Here is a 26,927-nt window from a genome sequence, read left to right as displayed (position 1 = left end):
TGCTGCTGCGGGTTTTTTTTTTTTTTAAGTTTCTAATTTTTATTTTTAAGTCCGGCTTTTGAGCCCCTGTTTCTGCATAGCCTAGAGGTCAGCCGGTTTTTGATCAGACGTCATTCTGAAACACCTTGATCTAGTAAGCCTTTATCTATCTATCTGACACAGGTCAAAGACCTGTGTGTGGAGAGAAGAGGAACACATTCAAAATTTAGGCATTTTCAAGTCTGCCCGGCTTTCCCTTTTCTCTAGGCCTTGGATGTTTCCTGTGTGCCTATACATGGCCTTAGGGTCAGCTAGGAGTCTGTGGCTGGCTTGCGCCCTTTCCAGAGTCACATAGCCTCAGTCGTTCTACACAACCTCCAGGATGGTGATTGCCATAGACAATGCTGTTGGGCGTGGCCATCACCGACTGTTCCAAACAGTGTGATTCCCCTTCCCCCGGGGCACGGCAGCTGCTGGCCCTCAGGGCCTGCCCCACCTTGCAGGATCTCTGAGTCTCCCCAGCTGGGACGGTGGTATGGGAGCAGCCCTGGGCCAGAAAGCTGCAGACTCAGTGTTTGTACCTGAAGTTCAGCCGTTTTCAAGCATAAACACTTCTCCCATGGTTGCATGCTCTTGGCTGACTTCCAGAGTGTGGAAATGGTTGTTTTTATCAATTTGTGCAGTTTCATAATTGACTTTTGGAGAGAGGATTTGCCACCTTCTTCACTTGGCTGTAAGTACAAGTTCTGCCTCCCTGAAGTGCATTTTCGACTAGGAATGTTGGGGCACAGTTCAGGGCCCTTGGAAGGATGTGGGAAGGGGAGAAGTGACGGGATATGAGGGTATAAAGGTTGGCTTGAGTGGTGAGACCTCATTTAGCAGAGGAGGAGAAGAGTAGTATCCACAGGGAAAGGGATTTTCCCAAGTTGTCAAAGCTCAGCCCTTGGAGTGCTGACACAGGACCTGGGTCTCCTGACTCCCAGTCCAATGCTTTTCCCTTCCAGCAAATTGCTGTTCCTTTTAGCAGTTGTAGTTTAGAAGTCGGAATGTCTAGGGGTTTTCAGTGTAAGGCCCATCCATCCCTCCATCCCTCCATCCCTCTACCCAATATGGATCGAGTGCCTACTCTGTGCCCAGCTGGGTGCTGGATAGTGAGGATAAGTGGAGAACAAACACTGACACAGTCCCAGGGCTCAGGAAGCTCATGGTCTCCGAGTTGGGACCGTAGCCTCAGGAAAAGGCTTGGCAGGAGCCATTTGGAAGGAGCATCCCCTGCTTCTCTGGTAGTCTTGATTAAGGCAGAAGCACTTTCCAAGGAAAACAGTGAGTTTTCCCTCAAACCATGATTTTCAACCAAAATTTTATTTGTGGACAATTTTATTTTTGAAAAAAATGTTAAGCATACAAAGCAGTTAAACTAAAAAAATCAGTTTCATATTCATTAATTTTGTAGCAAAAGTTTTGATTTCTGAAGTGAATCTTAAAGGCAAGAATACGGTGAGGTCTCTTTCAAAACATTTATTGAGGGCTTCCCTGGTGGCGCAGTGGTTGAGAGTCCGCCTGCCGATGCAGGGGACGCGGGTTCGTGCCCCGGTCCGGGAAGATCCCACGTGCCGCGGAGCAGCTGGCCCCGTGAGCCATGGCCGCTGAGCCTGCGCGTCCGGAGCCTGTGCTCCGCAACGGGAGAGGCCACAGCAGTGAGAGGCCCGCGTACCGCAAAAAAACCACAAAAAAACAAAAGGAAAAAACGTTTATTGAAATTGAAGGCTTTGAAAACCTCTGCTCCAGACAAATCTGTCATCGTGAGGCCCTTGGCCGTACACAGAGCATTATGGATGGTGTGGTACTCAGACACCTGCCAACTGCTCTTAGCTGCCTGTGCGATGCCAAGGAACCATATGGAAACTGAAAAATTCCGCAAAAATTCTGGATGCCTTGTCTACGTGAAAACAAATAATCAGATATTTGGAAACAACAGACTTTGGACTAGATCTTGTCGTCCTCTGGGAATTCCTAAATACAACCTTGGAGGTGTTACCTCTTTTCCCCCATTGTTCTCTTTTCCTTTTTGTTTTTTTTTTCCTGGGTGGTCTCACTCAACAGTCATGCCCAAATCTACGTCTCAGGCCCTGATACTCCGCTGATCACCGTTTCCAAGGGCCTCTGGAGCCTCCCTGGCAGTGTGACCGTGGCGAGTAGGGCTCGCCAAATGTCCACATGCTCCTACATCTGCAGCCTCCCCTGCAGGTAGGTGGAGGCCGTCAACTCAGACTCTGGCCAGTAGGATGTGAGTGATGGAGCACCTCCCAGGTCTGACCCCCACAAAACATCCTGTGTGCTTCTCTCTCCTCTGCCTCAGTGACCCTGGAGGTCATGTGTCCCAGACCGCGGGGCCACAGGCTGGAGGGGGCCCAGTCGACCTGCATAAGACTTTGTGAATGGGTGAGGTACACCTTTCTTGGGTTACCCCTCTGAGATTTGGAGTTCTTTGTTACTGCGGCGCCGCCTGGCCTCACCTGACTAATACCTTCAGGATGCCCCGCAGACACCTTCTCCTTCAGATTTGTTCCCTAATGAGGAACATGGCATCCTTGTTTTCCCAAATATCTCAGAGCCTCTTTGACTCCTCCCCCTTTCTCCTCTTGCATAATCAGAGGTTCTGGGGACCCGCCTCTACCTCTCCTTCTCCATGGCCCCCCACGATCCTGGTCAGGTCTCGTCATTGCTCTCCTGGACCAACGCCATGGCCCCCCAGCTGGTCTCTCTGTCTCTCTTCCAAGCTCCAGCTTTCAGAAGCTGCCGGAATTAGCTTTCCACAACACAAATCTCATCTTGTTGCTCCTTTTCTGAAAACCCCAGAAGGTTCTCTTTGACCTCAGGAGAAGGTGCAAGCCCGTAGCTCCTGGGCCCGCTTTCTCCTCCAGTCTGGCAGCCACGGCTCCGTCCTGCAGGGCCAGGCCCATGTGCCCACCCTGAGCGGACCAGGCACCCTGATTCCTTTGTCCCTTGTGTGCGCCGTACCCTCTGTTTTACTCCAGCTGGGTCCCGACTCATCATTCAAGACCTGCTCAAATGTATTTTTTCTGACAGAATACATTCTTCCCTCCATTTCTTCCTCCGTGCTCATGTTTTCATAATAGCCCGTGTTCTCTGGGGTGTTCGTGCTGTTAAGTAGAAGTAAAGAACTACAGGGTCAGAAAGTTGGGGGGAAACTGAAGTAATCAAAATGAAACAGATTTTGAAACTGCAGAACTTTTCCGTCCTTAATACGTACATGTCACAGGATAGACTCAGAGGCATTTCCTAAACCACAGGTACATTTCTGGAGGGTGCCTCATTGGGCTCGTGTCCTGCTGAAGTTCTTACGTAGCTCACCCCCTCGTTTCACCCTTTGGGAGACTGAGGCCCCGGGCACACAGCACTGAGTGGCCAGGCTGAGGCAGCTGGCTTCCCAGGGGGCTGCCCTGCGGGCAGAGGGGGGCCCCTTGAGTTAGAGACCCCCACCCACTGAGCATCTCTGGGACTTGCTGCTCTGCCCCGGCCTCGGGGAACGTTTCCGTTATGAATGAACGTGCGCTGCATCCCAGACGGGGCTTTTGGGTGTCTGGACTGAGTCTTCAGAGTGGACGGTCACAGACCATAGATGAGGTGTGTGTGACACAGACGGGACTTACTGTGGGTCGTTCTGTCCCTGTCCCCCGTGAAGGCCTTCTCTCTGCAGCGCACTCTGCAGAAATGCCCTCCTGAGCATCTTACAGACACTCATTTATCCGCACAACGACTGATGACCATTCTTACTGAACACAGGAGGAGACAGAGGCACAAAGACATTCACTGACTCACCCAGAGCCCTGCAGGGCCGGGACGGAGTTCAGCTCCAGCCTCGCTTCCCGCCCGCGCTCTGAGCTCATTTCCCCCCAGCGCACGCTAAGTACACACTGATGAGGTGGGCGCTTGCAGACACAGGACACCCACCTGTGAGGCAGGTGTTGCCAGTGTGCTCACAGCGGCACCTGAAACATTACCATCAGCATCCTTGTCCCGAGGGCTGCCGCTCTCCAGCTGTGTGATCCAAGGCAGGTGACTTAGCCTCTCTGGGCCTCTCTGTTTCCTCCTCCGTTTCTAACATCAAAATAACGATGCACCCCAACACTGGCACATGGGAGGCAATTGGCAAGTTCTGCCCCCTCCCCAGTTCCGGTGAACCCTGGTGTGTGGGGCGGTGGGTGGGTGGGGCTGAGGGAGGCTGTGCCCCCCGGGGCTGGCTGTGTCCGCCCCGTTTCCCGCCTCCCTGCTTTGGTCCCTAGACCTTCCCTGGGCTCCTGCGGCAGCCCAGGGCCTGTGCATTCGGCTTCAGTGGTAAGACTCCGGCCTCTGCCGTCTTCCCCAAGGATGGTCTCTCTTTGGTTGTATGTCACTCCCAGGTCCAGCCTTTCTCCTCTCTGCCCTGCCCACTATGCTGACCAAACTGGGCTCTGGCCCCAGATGGACAGACGGGGGATCCCACTTCCCTGGGCCCGTGGGGGCTACTTTCCCAGCCTCCCCTGGTGCCCATCAGGAGATGGTCAGGTACTGTAGTGCCCCGAGGCCCTGAGGGCTCACTTCTGAGCCACATTCCAACCCAGTAAGAGCGGGGTATCGGGTGGCACCCGCCCTGCACTGGCCAGCGTGGTCATGGCCCCTGCTCTGTCTCCACAGTGTTCTGTGTCACGTGGAGAGTGGGCAGCAGCAGGGCGCTGGGGGGCCCAGGCTCAGGCCCCACTGCCTGTGCTTCCCTGCTGCACGGGGTAGGCCGGACACTGTCACGCCGAGAGCCTTGGTCTCACCGGGTATCAGTGGAGCTGACAGTCAACCCAGCCCCACAGGGTCGGGAGGGTTACAGATGTGAAGGCTGCGGCAGAGGAGCCTGGCATGGGGAGAGGTGGGGCACCCCGGGCCCACCCCACGCCCCAGAGCTCGTTGGCATATGCGGAAGCATGGGTTCATGGCCCACTGCCACCCTCGTGCTGCTGGTGTAAACTTGGGCGAGCCCCTCTGCTTGGTTATGCTGTGCCACAGTTTCCTCCTGTGTGAAAAGGAGACGGTGATGGACCCCTCCCCCCAGCTACGGGGCGGGGAGCGAGGCAGCCCTGCAAAGGCCTGGAGCAGGGCTGGTGCCCCGTGCTGGGGAGGTATCTACGTCTCTGCTGCAGTGTCTTTGACGTCCTTGTCCCCATTGCTGGCGCTGACCTTCCTGAGGCTGGGCACTGGTTCTGGTCATCGCCTGGTCCCCTGACACTGTGGTGGACGCTTGAGGGACCGTGGAGCCTCCGCTCTCACTGGCCCTGCCCGCCCTGCCCTGCACTCAGCTGCCCTGGAGCTCTTCACCCGCTGGTTCCTCTAAGGACCCCATGCTGTCTTCTTCCAGCTCGCGCCACACGCTGGTCCCTCTGCCAGGACCACTCTTCCCGGTCTCACCACCAGTTCCTGTTTATGCCTCCAGGGATTTGGTCTGGTTCATTCCCTGCTCTCTCCCTGGGGCCTAGACTCATGCCAGGCACACAGTAGGTGCTCAGTAAACATTTGATGAGCGGAAGAAATGAACCAAGCTGTTTGCAGGCGCTAACTGTGCGGTGTCCGTGATTAAAGAGAGCCCTGATGGCCGGGAAAGGGCCACTTGTCATCTGCTCTCTGTCCGGTTCGGGCCTACTACCTGGCTAGCCTCTCACACGTCAGGGCTTTGGTGGCCCACAGTGCCGGTGCTCTGGGGATGGAAATCCCTGCCACCACCAAAAAGCAACCACCCTCACCACTGCCTATAATGCACCCCTACGCGGCACCACCCAAGGAGCTGCCGCCGTTTCCTCCCCGTCTCCCCGCCCTCTTTGGCTCGGGGCAGCCAGCGCACTGTCTGTCTCGCTGTGGGGCCTCGTCTTCCTCCTCCGTCTGGACGCGTTTCCCTGCCGTTGCGGGAGCAAACTTTTGTCCTGGTCCAAGTTAGTGTCCCGACCAGCTGTCCCCACTGCCTTCTCCCCGGCCAGCCTGGTGATGAGGCTGTGGCATTGGTTGATCCTTCTCCGCAAAGCTGGTACCTCGAACCCTTGTTGTTCCCTGACAGTCATCAGGACACTTGTCTGCAAGTCACCGCTGCCCTCCTGCCCCGGAGCAGGCAGAGAGCTTCTCAGCGTCGCGGGAGGCCGAGCTGGGCAGCTGAGGGAGCGGCCGGGGCTCCCCTCTGTGGAGCCCAGCACCCCACCAGCACCCCGAAAGCCTGTTCCCTCAGTCTCCCTCCTGCCGGGTCCCCCAGTGTCCCTGGTGAGTATCGCTCGTGATTCCTTGACTGTCTCTGAGACGGGCCTGCTCGGGGAGCCGCGTCTGCCGAGCTTCGTCACGGTTATAAAGAGAAATTAAAATATTATCACTAGAGACCTTTGATCATTTAAAAAAGCTTGAGACTTTTAATGAGCAAGCAGTCTGATTAAGAGTTGGAGTGGGCTTCCCTGGTGGCGCAGTGGTTGAGAGTCCGCCTGCTGATGCAGGGGACACGGGTTCGTGCCCCGGTCCGGGAAGATCCCACATGCCGCGGAGCGGCTGGGTCCGTGAGCCATGGCCGCTGAGCCTGCGCGTCCAGAGCCTGTGCTCCGCAACGGGAGAGGCCACAACAGTGAGAGGCCCGCGTACTGCAAAAAAAACAAAAAACAAAACAAAACAAAACAAAACAAAAAATGTTGGAGTGACAAAGTATTTCTTCTGCTTTCTGGATGAGAGCATTGTCATGGAACCGGGAAGCAAGGCTGGGTCTTGAAACTAAAAGATTTGGCCTGGGGTTCCAGGGGCCCCCACGTACCTGTCAGGAAAGGCACCATTTACAAGTGAAGCCTGGCAGTTCCTCCTCCGAATACCCAGTTGCTCTGGGCCGGGCCGGGGCTCACGTGCTCCCCCTCTGCTGGGATGGCTCTTCCCGCCAGGCTCGTGCCGGGCCTCTCAGCTCCAAGTCACCTGGCCCCCAGCACCTCCTCGTTGCCATCGCACACCTGCCTTATTTTCTCCTGGGGACGCAGCACTGTCTAGGTTTTCCCCCGGATCTGTCTAGCTGCATGAGGACGGACGCTCCTCCCCAGCACAGGGAACTTGTCTGTCTCCCTCATCACTGTGTTCCTGGGGGTCCAGTGATGTTTGTGAGCTGAGAGATCCGGGGAATCACAGCGTCTCCGGATTTGGATTCAGAAAAGGGATGAATCAGTCCTGCTCTTCCGAATGCCTTGTGGCCTTATTAGGGCAGAGGCAGCCAGTTGTTCTGGAGGGAGCACTGGTGAGGCATCATGGCCTCTGCATTCCAGACCTGGACCCTCTCCCCGGTTTGTTGGGACATTAACCAAATCCCTAATGATGTGGCCTCGGTCTGAGCCTGGGGGTGATGTGTGTTCACGTTACCTCCCTGCCTGGCTGAGCTCTCCAAGCCTCGGAGGGGTAACACGCACAGATGGCAAGTAACCGGGGTGGGGTGAAAGAGCGCCCCCTTGGGGCCAGAAAACGTGCCTGGAGTCTGGCCCCTGACTCTGGCCGGGTGACCTTGGGCAGCCATCACTCTGAGTCTGTTTCTGTGACTGTAAGATGGGGACAGCCTGATGGTGAGAGTTAAATATAACCTGCAACATCACCCACCCCAGGAGCAGAGGCCCCCATCTTCTTTTCCAGGACGCAGCCAGTCCCTAGGAAAGTGCCCAGCACACAGTAGGTGCTCGATCATGTGTCACTGTCAAGTTTTCTTGAGGACAATACTTGGAGGCCTTCCTTTATTTAAAAACAAGACAAAACAAAACGAACAAACAACTGGAAGAGACCTTAGAGACTGTGCAGCCCCCTTCCCTTCACAGCCGGGGACATGGAGGCTGAGCCAGCATCAGGGAGCCTCTTGGTGAATTTGTGTCTAAGGCGGGACAGACCCAGCTCTTCTGACCGCCGTGCAGCGAGCACCTTCCCGCCAGCCACCGTCTGCAGTGTTGCTTTGCTCGTAAGCGTCATTTTAGTGCCCGCCTGCCACTTGGTTTTGTCTCCCCTCCCGTCAGTGCTGCGCTGACCCTGTTCTGTTCTTCTCTGCTCCCCGTGCTAGACCAGATGTTCCCACAGCTGCTGGCTCCCCCTCCTCTCCCGACCCTGGGCCTGAGCTGGAGACGTAGACTCTGACAGATGGGGAATTTACACCACGGAGGGGGTGAGGGCACATTCCAAGGTAGGAGACTTCATAGGTATCCAGCCAAGCCCCGCCCCCCACCCCAGCACTGGGCAGAGGGCGAGCCCAGTCTGTTATTGGCTATGAATTCCGGGTGAGCCTGGGTGAGCAAGCAGAAGACAGGGTGCTGGGTGCTTCAGCTCTTTGGGGGCCAGCGGGAAGCCCCACTGTCTGTCTTTCCCAAACGTTCGAGCCTTTGCTCCTTGGCCCCGTTAGGCTCTCTCACTCTGCGCTCTCTCTCTCTCTCTCTCTCTCTCTCTGAAGCAAAGAGACCCAACTGGGAGGTGAGTGTGACGGGGATGCTGAACCTGAGGATTTTTTAAAAAAAATTATTTATTTTATTTATTTATTTTTGGCTGCACTGGGTCTTCGTTGCTGTGCTCGGGCTTTCTCTAGTTGCAGCGAGTGGGGGCTACTCTTTGTTGCTGTGTGCGGGCTTCTCATTGCGGTGGCTTCTCTTGCTGCGGAGCAGGGGCTCTAGGCAGGTGGGCTTCAGTAGTTGTGGCACGCGGGCTCAGTAGTTGTGGCTTGCGGGCTTTAGAGCGCAGGCTCAGTAGTTGTGGCGCACAGGCTTAGTTGCTCCGCGGCATGTGGGATCTTCCCGGACCAGGGCTCGAATGCGTGTCCCCTGCATTGGCAGGTGGATTCTTAACCACTGTGCCGCCACCAGGGAAGCCTGAGTCTGAGGATTTTTATTTAATGTGGGGGCCACTGGGGAAGGAGGAGGCGGGGTGGCCCCTGGCTGAGGATGCACAGCTACTCTGACCCTGGCCTTGCCTCGGAGAATCTCGTGCTCCTGTGTCTTTTCCCTGAGGCCAGTGCGGAGCACATGGTGGGTGCTCAATGAAGTTACATTGAAATCTACCTAAAGTAGGTTCATGACCTTGGGTGGGGACTTGGTGCGCTGAGCCTCTGTTTCCCCAGCTCTGCACCGTGGCTGCCAGGCTCTGAATGGGACCTTGTCCCACACCCTCTCCTCACCCAGGCGTCTGTCCTTATGTTCAGGGACTGCCCCCTTGGTGGCCCCCGGGGTTGGGACATAAAGCCACTGTCTGCAAGTCCTGAAGCCTAAGCCACAGGAGTGGCTGCACCTGTAGGTCATCTGGAAGCTGCCTTAGCGTCTTCGCAGGGCCCTCGGCTGCCTAGAAGGTCTCCTCCTCACCCTCAAGGAGCTAGGTCCTGTCTCCACTGTTACTCCTTCAGAGGCTCCTTCCGGAGACCACCTCCCCACTTACGGTCTGGCTTCATTCTGGTTCTCTGGGGTGATTTTGTCCGTGAACGTGTCCACTTAGGTGTGGTCTTTCTCCCACATTAGACACTCAGCAGTGGGAACAGGCACCTGGCTGTGTTTACCCCTGTGTCCCCACTGCCTGGAACTCTGCTGGCCCAGAGTAAGTGGTCAGTAAATACAAGAAGAAAGGGCGGAAGGAAGGCAGGAGGGCGGGAGAGGAGGGAAGGAGTAAGGAAGGAGCAAGGAAGGGAGGAGAGGGGTCTGTGGCCTGTGGCCCTGGAGGGTGGCGGCCTGCTCCAGGACCTCCGGCCCCTGGTTCCTGAGCGGCTGGCGCTCGCACGGGCGGGCACGGAGCCGGCCGGCAGGTGGCGGTGCGCCCTCGGCTGCGCGGGTGGCGGCGGCGGAGCGGCGAGTCCCCTCCTCCCGCCGGCTCCCTCCCCTCTACGGGTCCTTTCTCTGAGCTCTCGCTCGCGCTCCCCAGCGCTCTCCGCTCTCCCGGCCGCGGTCTCCCTTGCCCGCGCCGCCCCGCCGCCGGCCCCGCCGCCGCCCCTCGGCGACCATGGCGCACCGGGGACCCCCGCGCGCCCCGAAGGGCCCCGGCCCCGCCGCCCGAGCCCCTAGCCCCCGGGCGCCGCCGCCGCCGCGCTCGCCGCGCTCGCGGCCGCTCCTGCTGCTGCTGCTACTGCTGCTGGCCGCCTGCGGGGCGGCGGGGCGCTCCCCCGAGTCCTGGCGCCTGGGTCCCCGCGCCCGGCTGACACGGGCGCCGCCAAGCCCGCCTGCGGGGCGCGCGCTGCCCGGCGGCGGCGAGGACCGGCAGGCGCGTGGCACGGAACCCGGCGCCCCGGGTCCCGGTCAGGCTCCGGGTCCCGGCGAGGACGGCGCCCCCGCCGCGGGCCAGGGGCGCTGGGCACGGGCGGCTCCGGTGGCCGGAGCGGCTTCGCAAGCGCAGGTCTCACTCATCAGCACGTCGTTCGTGCTCAAGGGGGACGCGACGCACAACCAGGCGATGGTGCACTGGACAGGCGAGAACAGCAGCGTAAGTGACCTCCGCGCGTCCCCCCGGGCCCTGCCCCGGACACCTCGGAGCCCCCACTTCCGGACGGCCCCGCGGTCACCCCGGGCATTCTCGGAGACTTGGGGACGAGAGTCACCTCGGCGGCGCCCTGCTGGCCCCTGGCCACTGGTTACTTGGGGACCAGATACGTGAGCGCCCTGCCTCACCTCGGGGGGCATTTCCGCTGATTTCCGGGACCCTGAGCCACCTCAGGGGCGGCCCCACTGGCCTCCAGATCGCAGGTTGGGGGGTGGGTGTCTCCAGAGGTTTCGGGACCCCGGCCACCTTGGGGCGCCCCCAGGCCCTTTAAGATCATTCACGATTCGGTGTTGCGCCTTTATCGCCTTCAGACTCCACCCGGTCCACCCAGCGTTGCTTTGGGATTTTTGGTTCCAGGACCCGCTCCACCCTGGTCTACCCGGGACCCCGCTCGTGGCACCTCCACGGGCTCTAGGACTTCCCCGGTCAGCCCGGCGTCCGATTCTGGGACCCTCGATTCTGGGGCCGCCGCTCTCCCCGCGTTCCCGTAGGGCGACCCGCGGCTGCCTTGAGGACCGGCCGCTGACGCACCTGGATGCGCCGGGATCTGCTTACTCGCGGGGCTGGGAGCGGAGGCCAGCTCCTTGCACTCCCTGCCCTCCCCCACCTTGGCCGCTACTTCGGCCTCGCTCCAGCTGGAAGTTGGACACCCCTTGCCCTGCAAACACACTTCTGTTAAGGTCCTCTGGCGCCTCCTTCCACCAGCTCTGTGGGTCCTGCCCCCTCTTGGATCCCGCCTCCTTTTTGGTGGTGTGTCCCGGGCATGGGGATACCCTCATATTCTTCCCCGGGGGGGGGTGCCACAGGGTCGTTTCCCTCCCACCCCGCTCTATTCCCGCCGGAGCAGATAACCCGTGGTCATCTGTCTTGGGGTCACCTGTCGGCAGCCCCACGTGGATCATCTCTAGTTTTGGGAGAGGGAGTGGTGGAGGGAGGTGGCAGCTGTGTGTGCGCGCGAGGTTATGGGGAGAAGAGATGGGAGCCCCTCGTCACTCCTTTCCGTAAATGTCCACTCACTGTCCAGTGGCTGAGCCCCGACCCTTCTCCTTGACCAAGGCTTCCCAAAGTTCTGGGGAAGCCGCGCTGGGCCAGGGCCCCTGCGTCCATTGGGAGTGGAGGGGCGGGGATGCAGGTGCTTCTCTAGTCACCGCAGGGGTGTAGCCTGGGCTGGGCGGCACTTTTACCCACCTCCTCTGTCTAGCCCCGCTGGCTGGGGAACTCTGCGGGAGAAGGGAGGGGCGGGTGGATGCGCTTCTTGGGGCAGGGGCGGCACTGGATGGGCCTGATTGGTCCAGAGCGCGGCGCCCTGCCGGACCCCCTCCCCAGCCAGCTTCTCACGCTTGTGCCGGGTCTCTGGTCCTTGGTCACCGTCTCCAGTCAGACTGGAAGCCCTGGGGGGAGGGGCGGGTCGGCGCTGACCCCCTGCGCTCCGCCGGCCAGCAGGGGGCAGGCAGGGCCCTGAGGGGCGGTGCTTTAGGGAGGGGAGCAGGCGCCCCTACCTCGAAGAGCCCTTGGGGGAACGTCCCCACGTACATCTGGAGAGAGGGGTCAGACCCCAGACGTGCAGCTGGATCCCGCCCTTCTTCCTTCCTTCCCAATACTCGGGAGCAAATCGTGTCCTGTGTACCGTAAGCTGTAACTCAGGGACTGCAAGGTAACCTGGACACCAGTAACTCAAAGGAACCAGTAAGCATTAACAGTCAGACCAGTGGAGCCGGAACATCCAAACCAAGCCCCCTCCCCCCAGGTTGTTCCTCCAGAAGCTCACTCTTTTCAGCTTCGTGGTGGGGGGCGGTAGGGGTGAGAGAAGTTAGGGAGACCCAGAGGGGTGGAGAGCAGCCTCCCAGGTGGGACCAGCACCTTCAGGGCTCACTGACACCCAGCCCGCCCGCCCACCCCCATCCTGAGAGCACAGCTCCCCTGGAGAGGCTGAGGAGAGTCTGGTCCAGTGGGGCGGGGCCCTGGGGGCGGGGCCTGGCAGAGGAGCCCACCTGGCTTTGCTGCTTGGGGACAGTGGCTGAGCTGAGTGACTCCTGTGTGACTGTCTCCTGGCTGCTGGCAGCTGAATGCCTGGAGGGGGGGCTTGGGAGTGGGGAGTGGGAATGTGGGGAGGTGCTGACTTCTCTTTAGTGGGCGGTGGGAAGTCCAGATCCGGGGAGGAGCTTTGAGAGAGGCAGCTCTCCCCTGGCCTCTGGGAAATGGGGGGCCGGGGTGGCTGTGGAGAGCAGGGCGTGGCCTGGCACTCAGCAGACGGGAGGCGAAGCCCGAGTACTCATCACTGTTACCGGCTGTGGTTCTGGAGATGCTGACCCGGCGTTTGGCTCAAGCACCTCCCACTTCTCTTGCCAGCCCCGCCCCCCCCTCACCCATTCTCAGGCTTGGGAAGTCGGGGAGACGGGAGTTCTCGCTGGATAAGCGCATCATCCTTTGGCTTGGGGAGCAGGTGATGCTTTAAGAGTTTCACTTGCCTGGGAAGAACTCAAGAGGAGTGAAAGCTGTAACCGAGAGCCAAGGAAAACCCTTTTTTCAAACCATTATTTTCTCAGCACTCCGCGCATGCGTTGCATTGTTTTCTCCGCACGTGAAGTGTCTCGGAAATGCGCTTTGGTCCCTCTGGCAGCCGCAGGGCTAAGGATTTTAGCCAGGATTCTGCACGTGGTTCACCTCCGCTTGAAAGCCCCATCTTTGAAAGCTAAAACGGAAAAGAAACTAACTTGAGGCTGATTTGCTGAGCAGAGTCTTTTAAAAATTTTATGTCATCTGATTTGCACAGGTATCCGAACCCAAGGAGCTACGCTCTGCAGATGTGCTCTACAAGAGCAGAGGTGGTGTTTGCTTTACCATGTCAGGTGTTTTACAGAGTTAAAAAAAGCATGTGGGGAGGGATAGACTGTTTAAAATGGTGTTTTAGAGCATCTGCAGAAAGGAACGGCAGGATTCGAGCTTATTCCAGGACAGGCCCCGTCGCTGTAGCGCTGAGAACATATGTGCGTTTTCCTTCCAAAGGCTCGGTTTCTTCCCGCTCCCATGGAGATACAGAAGGGGACTAGCTTGGAAGTTCGAACACTGCCTTTCTGTCTGCCGTTTAGCTGTAGAAATGAATTGTTAGGTGTGAAATGAGTGTTTCATTGAAACCAACTGGTGTTACCTTCGATGGATCCAGAATGGGTCGTGCACGGAGGCTCCAGGTTCTGGGTCTCCCGAGCTGCCCTCAGAGGCAGAGGTGTGATCTGGAGACAAGCATGGCAATGCAGGTCCCTGCCTCCGGGGTCAGGGCTTCATGCTGCCCCAATGGGACGGTGCCGTGCCCTGTCCCAATTTTACCATTTCTGGGAAATCGCGTGCGCGTTATACTTAAGTACAGCTCGCCTGTACGCCTTCCCTCACGGCACTGGAACTTCAGTTTCGATGCGGCAGTGGACTAGAATGTGAGCTTCCTGCAGCCAGGCCCAGTTGGTTCAGTTTTGTTGCTGGTGGGCAGCAGATCGGCATGTCCCCCACCCCCGCTCCACATCTGCTCTGTGCTGTCCTGCAGGGTTGAGGATGTCGAGGGGAGCTGTATGCAGAGGTGATTCTGCCCTGACTATTCATGCTCTCTGCTCAGGGATCTTCAGGAACCTGCTATCTGTGCATATTTTATACCCAGAGAGCCAGAGCTCCAAGTCAGAAGCATGGAGCTTCTGAAGGTGTGAAATGGGTCACACCTAACACAGCTGTCAGATGTCAGGTTCCTTGAGGGCAGGTGTATTAGCCTCCACAGCAAAGTGCCACAGACTGGATGGCTTTAACAGCAGAATGCATTCTCCATTTTAGAGGCTGGATGTCCAAGATCAAGGGATCAGTAGGGTTGGTTCCTCCTGAGGCCTCTCTCTTTGGCCTATAGATGGCTGTCTTCTCTTTGTGTTTGTGTCCTAATCTCTTCTTATAAGGACACCAACCATATTGAATCAGGGCCCACTCCAGTGGCCTCATTTTACCCTAATCCCCTCTTTAAAGACCATATCTCCAAGTATAGTCACATCCTGAGGTCCTGGGGGTTAGGACTTAAATATGTGATTTGTGGGGGGCAGTGAGGGGGGCACAGTTCAGCTCGTAACAGCAGGGGAGGGGCCTCAATTACTTTTGCATCCCCTGAGCTTAACGCAGGGGAGCTCAGAGTAGTCCTGTGGGGAAAAAAGGGATGGATGTGAACAGTTGGGATACGAGGGGTGAGCACCATCTTCCCCAGTGGGGAAATCAGGGAAGACTGCATGGAAGAGGTGGCATCAGGGTGGACTTATGGGACGAGTAGGGGGAGTATATGGGAGATGGAGAGGAACATTCTGGGTGAGGAACTGCTTGAGCAAGGTCTGGGAGGTGGGAATCTGAAGGTATGTCTGTGTCATACACGGAGACAGTGAATGCATTGTGCGTGGAGAGGAATCAGAGGAAAGAAGTTTGGAAGAAACTGGTTGAAGTCCACTTCTAATGGGTCCCAAATATGAGGCTGAACAGCCTAGCGTGGCAGTGCGGGGGGGGGGGGTTACTGGTGCTTGAGCTTCAGCCTTCTTGGGCTTGTACCCGGCCCTGCTCCTCTCTGGCTCTGAGATTTGGGGTGGATGGACTGACCTCTCTGGGCCTCAGTGTCTTAAGTTTGGGGGAAGTGAAGGCTCATAGGTCTGTCTGTGGTGCAGGTTCAGTAGGGTAATCCACGTAAAGTGCTTGGACAGGGTCTGGCCTGCAGCAGGTGCTCAGGGAGTGATAGCAGGGCTGGGCTGAGTTTCAACCAGTGACCCGGGGACAGTGCGCAGGGTGGGCTTGGTGAGGGGCCGTGGAGGTGAGACCTGTACAGAGACTCGGGGAGGAGGCTGCTGTGACGGTGAGGCCTGGCCCAGGGCCCTGGAGGGGGCCGAGGGAGGGAAGAGCAGGTCTGAGAAAGGGTTCAGGTGAGGATGGACGGGACGTGGCTCCCCAACCCCCTACGGAGGCCTCATGGCTCATGGCCAGGCTCCAGCGTCCAGAGACCATGAAGGCCTTCGTGGAAAGCCCTTCGGGTTCTTGAGTGAATCCAGCGACAAAGCTGATTTGTAGCCTTGAGTCTGACGGCTGTGGTTTCGTGGTGACGGCTCCGCTCCGCTCTTGTGGGCGGGCTTGGTGGCTCCAAGTCTGCTGAACTTTCCGTGAGAAATTTCGGGATTCCAGACCAGCACAGTGCGGGCCTCCCGGCGTTTTGGGGTGGGGACTCCCTTGGACAGAGCGGTCCGATTCATGGGTGGCTGAGTTGTGACTGCTCAGTGCTTGGCTGTGGGCCTCTGCCCCCAGATGAAGCACTTCTCTGTCGTGGCAGCTTCACCAAGGGCGGCCAATGGCCACCCAGAGACGGACAGAGGCAGACAGAGGTCACGGGATGCTGTGACCAGCACTGAGTGCCTGTCACATTTGTTGTCAGGAAGCCAGCTGTGCCACCTGTCGGGGACCCTGGGCCTGGCGGCTGGACCAAGAGTGATGAGAGAGCGAGGGCAGCCTGTGTTGTGGGATGGGTGTCACTCAGTGGACACGTATGCTTGGTGGACAGAGCCTGGGGAAGTCCTGGCATGCAAGGCAGCAGTGTTGTACTTGGGGGTATGCTTGCCCTGTGCCTGGGACCACCTAGGGTCTTCTGCATTCTGTCTGTGCCTGGAGAGATCACACAAAGTTTGAGAGCCCCAGGTGAGAAGAGACCTCATAGTAGCCTTCAGAGCAGCTGCTTTCTAAGAGGGTCTGTTAGGTGCCGGGGTACAGTGACAAGCAAAATCACTCATGGCCCCTGTCCTGGCAGGACATTGGGACTGGACAGGAGTTCATTACAGAATTCTGGTGCTTTAAGGATCTGTGCTGGGGAGGTCAGGGAGGACTTCCTGGAGGAGGTGATGATCGAGCAGCTCTGAAGGGTGGGTAGAGTCAGTGTCACCTGGGCTGAGGAGGATGTTGCGATGGTGAGACTGTGCAGGCTGAGGGAGAGGCCCGGGGTCCTGAAGACCCCGGAGCACCAGGCAGAGAAAGAACAGGTCCGTCAATCAAGAAGCTTTTGGCTCAAAGGCATCAAAACAGCCCTGTTAATAACGTTCCCGAACACATTGCACAGATCTACGTTTACTTTAATGAAGTGGCTATTTAATTTGTGGTTGCATGAGGGTTCCTGAGAGTGTTTTAAAGAGGTCATAAATTAACTTGATTCTTCTGCACGCCCCTTCAGATTAGAAGGCAGCCCAGTGCTTGCATTAGGCCTTCTTTGGAGCTCCTGTTGTTTTAACATGTTACTTTATTATAATTTGTCAGAGGCAGGCTAAGCCCCCGAGGATGACACCGTGGGAGTGCAGAGCTGGAGCCATGAGAACATGCGCTGGCGACACGCTGAGCATCCCTGAGCGTTTCCATTTCAGGAAGACCCGGAGGGCGAGCTTGTAAACTGCCTTCTGTTTGGGAGCTTCCTCACTTTTCTTTTCTTTTTTTTTTAGCATCCGAAGAGTGAGTTATTTATAGATTCTTACCAATAGCCCGTTTCGCCCTCGCGCTCCTAATTCCCGAGTTTGCATGGGTGCTTTATGGAGCACGGAGGGATGTGATGACCCGTGAAGCCAGCTGTTACTGCAGCCCTGTTCCTGGCCAGCGTGTGCCCAGGTGTGGAAGCTCAGGGAGCAGGGGAACTCTGGCTCTCATCGTGGTCACGACAAGGTCTCCATCCCAGTATCTGGAGGGTGAAGCATGCGTGTGGGTCTGTCCCCAGCCTGCTCTTGCCTGTGGGAGCCCTTTGAAAGCCTCATTCGGGGCGTGAGCTTGGATGCTGGGCATAGAACCGCCATGGAAACACGCACCCGTGGCCCTTCCGGTTCTGTCCAGTGGATGGTGGGGATGGCGAAGGCCCCGCTTCTGCCCCACGCGGGTTCCCACGGTGCAGCCGTCCCTCCGGTGGGTTGCAGAGCACAGACTCTCGCAACCTGTTCCCAGTTGCGCTGTGAGCTGGCGACTGACAGCCCACTGAGGGCAGCAACAAAACCATTTCTACTCCAGCCCCGTGATTCCAGGACACTTCCCAGAGCACACAGTGTGCACATCATCTTTGTCCCGCATAAGCTCTGTTTGTTGTTTTAAACGTTTAATAGGAGTACTTGAATGTGAGCTGTCACTGGAGAACCGGAAAGAAGAAAAAATTAAGACTCCGCTGTTCTTTTGAGGTGGAAAAGTTCCTTCTTATTTTGCATCTCTGCAGTAGTCAAGTTGCTGCATTTGCACAGAAAATTACAATCATTTAATTAGTTTCTTCTCACACCAGCTCGAAGATCTTAAAATAACAGCACCCTCCTTCCTTCGTGATTTTCTTGCAAAAGCAGATCATTTCCCGCAATGTTGAGCTCGCCTTGACTCCGACAGGGCACATCTCTTGCATGACGCCGTTTCCTGATGCTCAGAGATAAATTAAGTTCAAATTAAAGTAAGAAAAGAGCCAGGCTGAGTGTGGCTGCTTCTCTTCAGATCACTTTTAATTCAGAAAGGGCTCTTTATGAGTTTTCTGTGCCGTGCATAGTTCTGAGGCGTCAGAGGTAGAGATACCATCTTCCAGGCCTTAGCTGGAGAGATAGCATTTAGGATTGCCTCCGTGCTTCTCCTTCGGAGGTAATTTTATCTTATAATAACAATTTCTCATTATTTACATATTGCTTCTGATTAGTAATAATGAAGTTAATAATCACAGTCCCCTTTTATGTGTCCATGGCTGTGCCGAGCACATCACAGGCATTAACTCATTTAGTCCTGGAGACAGTCCTAAAAAAATAGATACGATTATTATATTCATTTTACAGACGAGAAAAGAAAGGTTCACAGCATCCAGGGGACTGGCCCAAAGTCACACAGCTAAAAAGGGTCTGAGATGCGATCTCCTTCTTCACTCTTGAGCCTGAGTGCTATTTTTTAAAAAATAAATTTATTTATTTATTTGTTTTTGGCTACGTTGGGTCTTCGTTGCTGCGTGTGGGCTTTTCTTTAGTTGTGACGAGTGGGAGCTACTCTTTGTTGTGGTGTGCGGGCTTCTCATTGCGGTGGCTTCTCTTGTTGCGGAGCACGGGCTCTAGGCACGCGGGCTTCAGTAGTTGTGGCACGCGGGCTCAGTAGTTGTGGCTCGCGGGCTCTAGAGCGCAGGCTCAGTAGTTACAGCGCGCGGGCTTAGTTGCTCTGCGACATGTGGGATCTTCCCGGACCAGGGCTCGAACCCATGTCCCCTGCGTTGGCAGGCGGATTCTCAACCACTGCGCCACCAGGGAAGTCCCTGAGTGCTATTTTTTTAGTGCAAGAAATATTTCTACTCTTTTTTCTTTATTTTTATTTTTTAATGGTGATAAAATACAGATAAAATTTACCCTCTTAACCAATTTAAGTGTACAGTTGAGTGGCATGAAGTACATTCACATTGTTATGCAACCGTCACCACCATCCACCTCCAGAACTTTTTCATCTTCCCAGATGGAAACTCTGTCCCCGTTCAACACTAGCCCCCCATCTCCTCCTGTCTCCCCCTTTCCCTGCAAACCACCATTCTCCTTCCGTTTGTGAATTTGGCTGTTTTTTCTAGGGACCTTATATAAGTGGAGTGACACAGTGTTTATCCTTATGTGACGGGCTTACGTCACTGGGCATGATGTCCTCGAGGTTCATCCAAGTTGTAGCCTGTGTCAGAATTTCCTTCCTTTTTGAAGCTGAATCATATTTCACTGTGTGGATGGACCACATTTGTTTTCTTGTTCATTCATCCGTGGACCCTTGGGCTGCTCCCATCTCTGGGCTAGAGTGAGCAACGCTGCTGTGGACATTGGGGTACAAATGTCTGTTCAGACCCCTGCTTTCTCTTCTTCTGGCTGTATACTCAGAAGTGGGATTGCAGAATTCTGTGTTAGTTTTTGGATTGAGCCTGAGGTCTTAACTACAGCAGACATCGTTCTTGTGTCTGCTTTGAGTTTTTGCCCACTTGCTAATTAGTTGCGTGGTTGCAATCCCCAAAGAAACCTGTCGCCCTGTGGTTTTGGGGGAGAAATATTCACAGCACTAAGGGCCATCCCATACCTGGAAAGGACACAGCAGGGAGACGGTACAGTGGGTGGGAGTGGTGCTGTTTCTGGTTTCTTCTGATAACCCCCCATTCTGCTATGTGTGACCCAAGGGGAGGGGCTGTTGCTTGGAGCCCAGGACATCCAGATCTGTCAACGTTGGAAAGTCAGAAATAGGCTGACTGGTCTGGCGGTGGGGGGCCTGCGGGGGGTAGGAAATGGTCCAGGGGGGCGTGGTCTGGAGCTCCTGCCGTTTGTATTTCAAGTTCACGTGCACTTCACTTCCTCCCTGCGTTTAGGCCCTTTTCCCTATTGACTAGCTCATTGACCAGTTAAATAATTCAATTTTCACTCGTAAAAATGAAGCGCTCAGTAAAAAATCTTACGTTTTTTTCAGTTTATTCCCATCGATACTGCTTAACCCCATCCAGGTTTATGTGCTGATTGATCACTTGACCGTGCAGGGGCTTCGGGGATTTTATTTAATTCCTGCAGCCGTTCTGTCTCAGTCGTTTGAGGCGGCTGCTGGGTGCCTTGCTGGGTGTCACACCACGGGCTGCCCCGGGACACACGCGGAGGGGCTTCCCGGCTCCAAGGACCCCCCCCCCCCGCCCATCCTGGCACAGAGGTTCTCAGCTCTTTCTGTGCCATAGACTCTCCCCACCCCAAGTCTGGAGAAGCCCATGAAGTTTCTCAGAATGTAGTTTTTATAACCAGCATAACATAGAATAGATAGGATTATAGAATAGAATAGATAAAGGATGATTATTAAAAAATAAATGTTATGGCAATAAAGTTACCAGAATATTAAAGCTGATTTCTTTAGTAACACATCAACAAGAGTTAGCAGCAAGTGTGATGAGTACCACAGTTCTGAAGTTGTGATGGACGTAAACGATATTTCGGGGTCGGCAACAGCTGTGAGCGTGCCCGGGAAAACACCTGTGATTTCTGTTGGTGACAAAGTCCCAGGTACTAATGACAACATTGTGACTTGTTGCTTTATGATGAAGGAAACGCCCAATTTCAGTCGGAGTTGATGAAAATAAACCCAGTTCTTGTTTCTCCACCCAAGTTCATGGGCCCCTGGATTCTGTGGTCCCAGCAGAGCTGGCGGGGAATCACAGGTGAGTAGAAGTGAAGTGAATAGAAGTGAAGAAGCCAGGTAGGACGTGGCTCCTGGGAAAGAGAGGGGACAGACGGACCCCGTGGGGATGATTCTCTTCTCCGCCACCCCCACCCCAGTGCCTGCTCCCAGTGTCCTGTCTCCCTCAGGCCCCTAAGGGTGTGGACCCCGCGAGGGCGGAGCTTTGGTCTGTCTGTTCTCTGCTGTCTCCCAGTGCTAGGTGCTTAGCAGATGCTCAGTAAACATTGGCAACTGACCAGATGAGTAGGATAGGAGGGGCTCATTGGTCCTGAAGGGCTATGAGCTCAGAGGCCCGGCCCACCTCCTTCTCTGCTGAGGATCTGGGAAGGACCCCGTGGCCGGTGGGTGACAGAGCTGGCCTCCCTGTTCAGTTGCCTGCTCCCCCTGTGACCTCTGAAGCTCTGTAAAGCACTCATTTGTCCCCACCTGTGTTCAGTGAGGATCCTGAGCCTTCCCCGTAGGGAAGAGCCCTTTGGGGGAGAGGGAGAGACTGCTTCTTGCCCAAAGCTTTCTGCCCAGAAGCTTCGACTGGCAGCAGTGGCCGTGCAGCCAGGCCACGGCGCCCTGTGCCTCCCCCTGGCCGGGCCTCTGCCCTTCGGCTGGGGTGGCTCAGCCAGGAGCCGGGGTGCTCAGTGGGGAGGGAGCATCAGTCCCCAAATGAAGTTGGCGCTTTTAAATTGCTTCTCTGCTCCCAGCCTCATTTCATTCACATAAAACGTAACACAGCACCCAGGAGATGGTTGGCTCCGCTTTGCAGCAGATAAGCAACCCTGGGTGGGTTTAAACACGGAGGTGCTTTCCTGGAGGGCCATCTGGGGAAAACTGGGAAGGTCGGCTTTCTGATGGGTGTCTTTCTAAGTGTCACCCGCTTGGTCCCTCGTTCATTCATCCGTCCATCAGACCTGCATTGAGCGTTTCCTCTGGGCCAACCTTACGGGGATAACTAGGTCCTGATATCAGCCCTGGGGTGGGGGAGCCCCCGAAAATGGTTTTGGTCCTCGTCACCTTCGTTCTGTGTTTGCCCGTGTCTTTTCTTTAAAGTCACATCAGCAAGTTACCTTTAAACAAATTATTTATTATTTGGCTGAGCCGGGTCTTAGCTGCGGCACGTGGGATCTTCGTTGCCACGTGTGGGATCTTTAGTTGTGGCGTGGGGGATCTAGTTTCCTGAGCAGGGATCGAACCCAGGCCCCTTGCATTGGGAGCCCCCGGACCACCAGGGAAGTCCCAGCACGTTACCTTTTTAACGCTTGAGAAGGTGCCACCTTCGGAGGCTGTGGCTGCGTGCTCGCACCCTCCCCTTACTCCCTGGGGGGCTGAGGGATGTGTGGGCTCGGAGCTCACCCCAGCATCTGGCCAGGGCCCCGCTGACGTGCGGGGGGTGGCGTGGCTCCATTTTCGTCCCATTTCCTGAGTAGTTTGCTAAAGCACAGCCAAGCCCAGCAGCGTGGGCTCCAGGAGCCCACTTTTAGAGGGAGGATTTCTCGTTGACGTCTGTTTTTTTTTTTTTGCAAGTTTCCTGATACGAATTATCACCTGAAATGCTCACCTCCTAAGGTCAAGTCAGACTTTCTTTCCATCTCACGGAGCAGAGGCCCGGCAGGCAGCCAAGGGGAAACCCGAAACCCATGGCCTTACGGGGGCGGGGTCTGGAGGGAAGGGCCCTTTGGGACCTGCTTCCCCTAGATCCCGCAGCTTCCCCTGCCCCAGGGAGGGAGCCGGCCCTGCAGTCACATGTGCCTTCCCTGGCACAGAGGAGCAAGCAGACGGACCCTGGGTGCTGAGGTGGCCTTGCCCTGCCCTGCCTGACCTGGCACCTCGCTCTTCTGGGATGTGGAGACTTGGCCGACTTTGGTGCTGGCCACCTTGACCTCTGACCTGGGAGAAGGGTGGGGCTGGGGGCCATCCACATGGCACATGGGGGAAGGAAGCGGATTGCCCTCAGTTCTCCAGGGCTCCTGGGAGTCCTGTTTTCTGGAGTATATCCAAGCGACGCTGTCCACTGGAGTGATGGGGAATTATCGCCAGGGCAGGGGCTTGGTGGGAGGGGACCGGGGGCGGGGCTCTGGCTGAGGCTCCTGTCACGTGATGGGGCCCCAGCCCTGCCTGCCCTGTGCCCAGTGCAGAGCCCGCGCAGCGTTATCCCCTGAGCCCCACAGCCCGCGAGCAGGGCCCACGCAGCCTTTTATAAGGATGAGAGGCTGTGGCTCTGTCCCCTCTCTGCCTCAGTCGGGGCCGAGCAGGACCCGCGGGCCGGGATTGCCGTGCTCTGTCTCCCTCAGGGTCCCCGGGGTCCTCTGTGGGGATGAATCTTCTCTAGTCTCTTGGGTGAGCCTGCGGCCGTGCCCCGGTCTGGGTCTCGTGAGCACGGGAAGGAGCTCCGAGACGCTGGCTGGGTCTGCGAGCTGCCTGGCTCCCCTGCCCTGGCTTGGGACGGGCAGGGCCCGGAGGGTGGTCCTGTCTGCCTCACCCACCTGCCCCCGACCACACTCAGGCCCTCTTCACGCCCACTGCCCTCCACTGGGGTGTCCACTCTGCTCTGTCGCCTCTTGGCCACGTGTGGCCCCGGCCAGCTCCTGATCCCATGGACCTTTGTCTTTCTCATCCTAGAAGGGGTGACGAGGCCCGCTCGGGCCTTGCGGACTGAAGGCCGGTGCGTGCTAGGGCTCGGCTCCATGCTGGGCGGCCAGCTTCTGCTCGGCCCCTCCAGGCCACCTCATCCTTCTGGGCTTGGCTGGCCCGTCCTGGGGTGGGTGGGACGACCGGGGGTGGGGGGCCTGTGCGGACCATATGCCCCTGCTTGGTAGGAAGCCCTTGGACCTCCTCCGCTGGAAGGTGGCCGCCGGCGGTGAGGCCGGCTGGAGGTGCCGGCACGTGCCCCTCTGCTGGGCTGCTGTGGGTAGGCTTGGTCCCCGATGGGTTGCACGTTTGGGTACGGGGCGGGCAGAGCTCCCTAACTGTGGCGGCTGGCCTGACGTGCACGTGATCCCAAACTCACAGGTCAGCGTTTCTAGTCTGGTGTTTCCCTCTTAACTCACCGCGATGCCATCTTCAGCTTGTTTTCAGCGTGATGGAGGAGGGCCGAGCTCCAGATGACCCCACTCACCAGCGAATCCAGAGCTTTCGTTGATGCCCGTGGGGGCTTGGCCTGAGTTTGCATTTGCCCCAGAGCGTTTCAGAGAGGCTTTTGCAGTGGTTGATTCGTTCATCGATTCTGAGTTATGGGCCAGACCCTCTGCCAGGTGGAAGGGGTGACATGGCCAGGATGAAGCATGGTCCCTGCCTGGGGAGAGGGGCAGACAATGACCTGATGACCTGGGGACACAAGGGCAGGGGCAGGTGGGAGGGATGCTGTGGGGGAAGGCACAGATGATGGGGGTCTCTAACTGGGGTAGGGGAAGCAAGGGCCCGATTGAGGTAGTGGTCAGGGAGGGGTCCCAAGGAGGGGGTGGCATTTCCAGGAGGTCTGGAGGGTGCCCTGGGCGGTGCTGTGCAGGGTTGCAGTGGGGAGCGCTCAGGGAAAGCAGCCAGGCTGCCCTTGTCCTTGGCGCTTCCTCCCTCCCTCTCTCTGTCCGACGTCCTCTCTGGACCTGGGGGTGCCTGGGATGGTGGCTGTGGTGCTCAGGGCCGCCTGTCCTCTCCCAGTCAAGACCCCACTGAGCCTGGCACCCCTCTTATTCCAGGAAGGGGATACAAGAATCTCCCACCTGCTGAGTGGCATCGGCCGTTCCTGAGCCTACGAGAGAGGCATTTTGGGGGAGGTGGTGGTGGCCTGCCAGCTGCCAGCACCTCGGTGCCCACAGGGCTCTTCCGGGAGCTCCCTCTGCTCCTCAGAACGCCTGAAAGTTTACAGCAGGGCTGAGTCGGGGCCACAAACTCACTGCAAGAAATTTCATGTGTCTGCATTTTTTTCTTGAAGTCAATGAATTCTGACTTTGAGTCTTCATCCTACTGCAGGGAACAAAACTTCCCCCTGAACGTCCCTTCCTGGAGAAATCTGGGAAGGCTTCCCAGAGGTGGCGGCCGGGAAAGGAGGGTGGGAGGAAGGAGGGCATCCAGGTAGTGGGAACAGCAGGGCAAAGGCTGGGCCCGTTGTTGCATCTTGGTGAGTTTGGGAATTTGGGGTGGGGTGGGGGAAGGAGAACCCAGAAGGGAGGGTCCCTGGGAGGAGCCAGGCGGTGACACTGGGACGGTCACTTACCTAACATTTGTCATGGTGCCTTTTATTTTTGTTTGTTTGTTTTTCATCTATGCTATATCAAAGAAATCAAATAAAGTTCTCAGAATTTTAACAAAGACAACAGAAATTCTAACTAGTGAAAGCCCTCTTTGTTTTTTTTAATTAAAAATAAATTTTTAATTGAAATCTAGTTGATTTACAATGCTGTGTTACTTTCTGCTGTACAGCAAAGTGACTCAGTTATACACACAGAGACATTCTTTTTTATATTCTTTTCCATTATGGTTTATCACGGGATATTCAGTACAGCTCCCTGTGCGCTACAGCAGGACCTTTTTGTTTATCCATTTTAAATGTAATTGTTTGCATCTATCACCCCCAAACTCCCAGTACCCGCCCCCCCCAGCCTTGGCAACCACAGGTCTGTTGTCTATGTCTGTGAGTCTGTTTCTGTTTTGTAGATAGGTTACTTTGTATGTCACGGTGCCTTTTAGAAGACGTGGATCATCTTACCAAGTGCATACACGTCCCCAGATCGTCAGGAGGGAAGTGGGTGTGACGAGGTGGAGGGGGCCTGGGCGAGGGGCGAAGACTCTGTCAGCTAATCCTTAATCCCTTTTATTCTTGCTTCACCTGGAGGAAAATGTAATGTCCATTTTCTATAGCAGTGCAAGTATATAATGAACGTTATCTGGTGTCTGTTTCTGTCTAATTCTTTCAAGAACATTCCCAGCAATATGTGTGGTTACATCTCCTTTAGTGCCCTGAATCTCCGTGGCTGCCCTGGTGGAGTTCCCGTCCCCCCAGTGGGGAGAGGAATTCTTGTGGAAGGAAGAGAAAGCACAGAGTGCAGGGGGCCCAGGAGTGAGATCTGGCTCCTGTCACTCGGCCCTCTGGGGCCTTCCTCTCCCCCAGCCTCTAATCGGCAGTACTGGTCACATCCTGTGTCCCCACCTGGTGTGTTTGGGCCGATTGGTCAGGTCTTCCTGGTTCGGTCTAAGGTTACAGGAGGGTGTGGTGTGTGTTCTTATTTCCTGCCATTCCCATGGCTTCTGTAAGGCTGTGCACAGAAGGGGGTGTGTGAAGCAAGATTCTTGGTCACAAGTCACAGAAACCCGACTCCAACTAGCCTAAGTGAAAAAGTGGACTCGTAGGCTCACAGGTCCAGAAAGTCCAGGGTTCTGGCCTCAGGTGTGGCTGGCTCCAGGGGCCCCAGGTGCAGTCTCTCAGCCTGTGTCCCTCAGCCTCTGTCCCTGTCCCTGGGCTCAGCTTCCCTGTGTGTTGGCCTCCTTCTCCGACAGCCCACCCGGGTCACGGCTCCCTGAGAACCTGAGGCTGGAGAATGCTGCCGTCCACCAGTCCTTCTCAGTGGAAGTCCAGAACAGAGACCCACTGGCCGGCATGGGTCACATGCCCACCCCGACCCGTCACCTCGGCCAGAGGGCTGATATGCTGATTGTCAGGCCAGGGCCCCAACCCTGGACCCACGCGCACTAGACCGAGAGCGTAGTTTTGGGTAGGACCCTGCAGAGGGCGTTGTCGTGAGTTGGGGGGTCCAGCAGCAGCGTCGCGTCTCTCCCGGCTTTGTCGTTGGAGGGTCATCCTTCCACGTTGGGAGAATACCCATGGCCGCTGATGACACCCCACTCCCTCCCCCAATGCCCTGCACTCCCAGAGGGGTCAGTTATGGGCTGCGTGATTTCCACATGGTCAAGGCCGAGACAGCCCCACACTTCTGCTTTTTATGGTGTGCTGAGCGGTGAAGCCCCAGGCCTGTCGGCTCTGCCAGGGGCCATGCCCGCGTCCACGTAGCTCAGAGCAGAGGAGACTCCTGGTGTGTGGCACTCACCGCATCTCACGGTGGCCTGGATGCTCCTGTGCGGGCCACCTGTGCTGTCTTTTGGTCAATGCACACCGTAGGTCCACTGGGGCCTAGCGGCGGTGGCTGGACGTGGGGTGAAGTGCAGGGGGCAGCCAACGCCACCCCGGGCAGGGGCGGGCGTGTCCTGGGACACCCGAGGTCTTG

The 26,927-nt window shown here is 56.7% G+C and overlaps 1 protein-coding gene across 1 annotated transcript in view; it reads left to right on the top strand.

The window, feature by feature from the left end:
* The first annotated feature begins 9,981 nt into the window (after positions 1 to 9,981).
* The window catches only part of SORCS2 (sortilin related VPS10 domain containing receptor 2), a 485,797-nt gene continuing 468,851 nt past the window's right edge, over positions 9,982 to 26,927 (top strand). The window contains exon 1 of the mRNA XM_067735018.1: positions 9,982 to 10,458. Within this exon, the coding sequence (XP_067591119.1) occupies positions 9,982 to 10,458 (477 nt within the window). The remainder of the gene's footprint in view (positions 10,459 to 26,927) is intronic.

The sequence above is a fragment of the Pseudorca crassidens genome, chromosome 4, assembly GCF_039906515.1.
Source record: "Pseudorca crassidens isolate mPseCra1 chromosome 4, mPseCra1.hap1, whole genome shotgun sequence".
In the NCBI taxonomy this organism is placed as follows: Eukaryota; Metazoa; Chordata; class Mammalia; order Artiodactyla; family Delphinidae; genus Pseudorca; species Pseudorca crassidens.
This window is presented reverse-complemented; position numbering and strand designations above follow the sequence as displayed.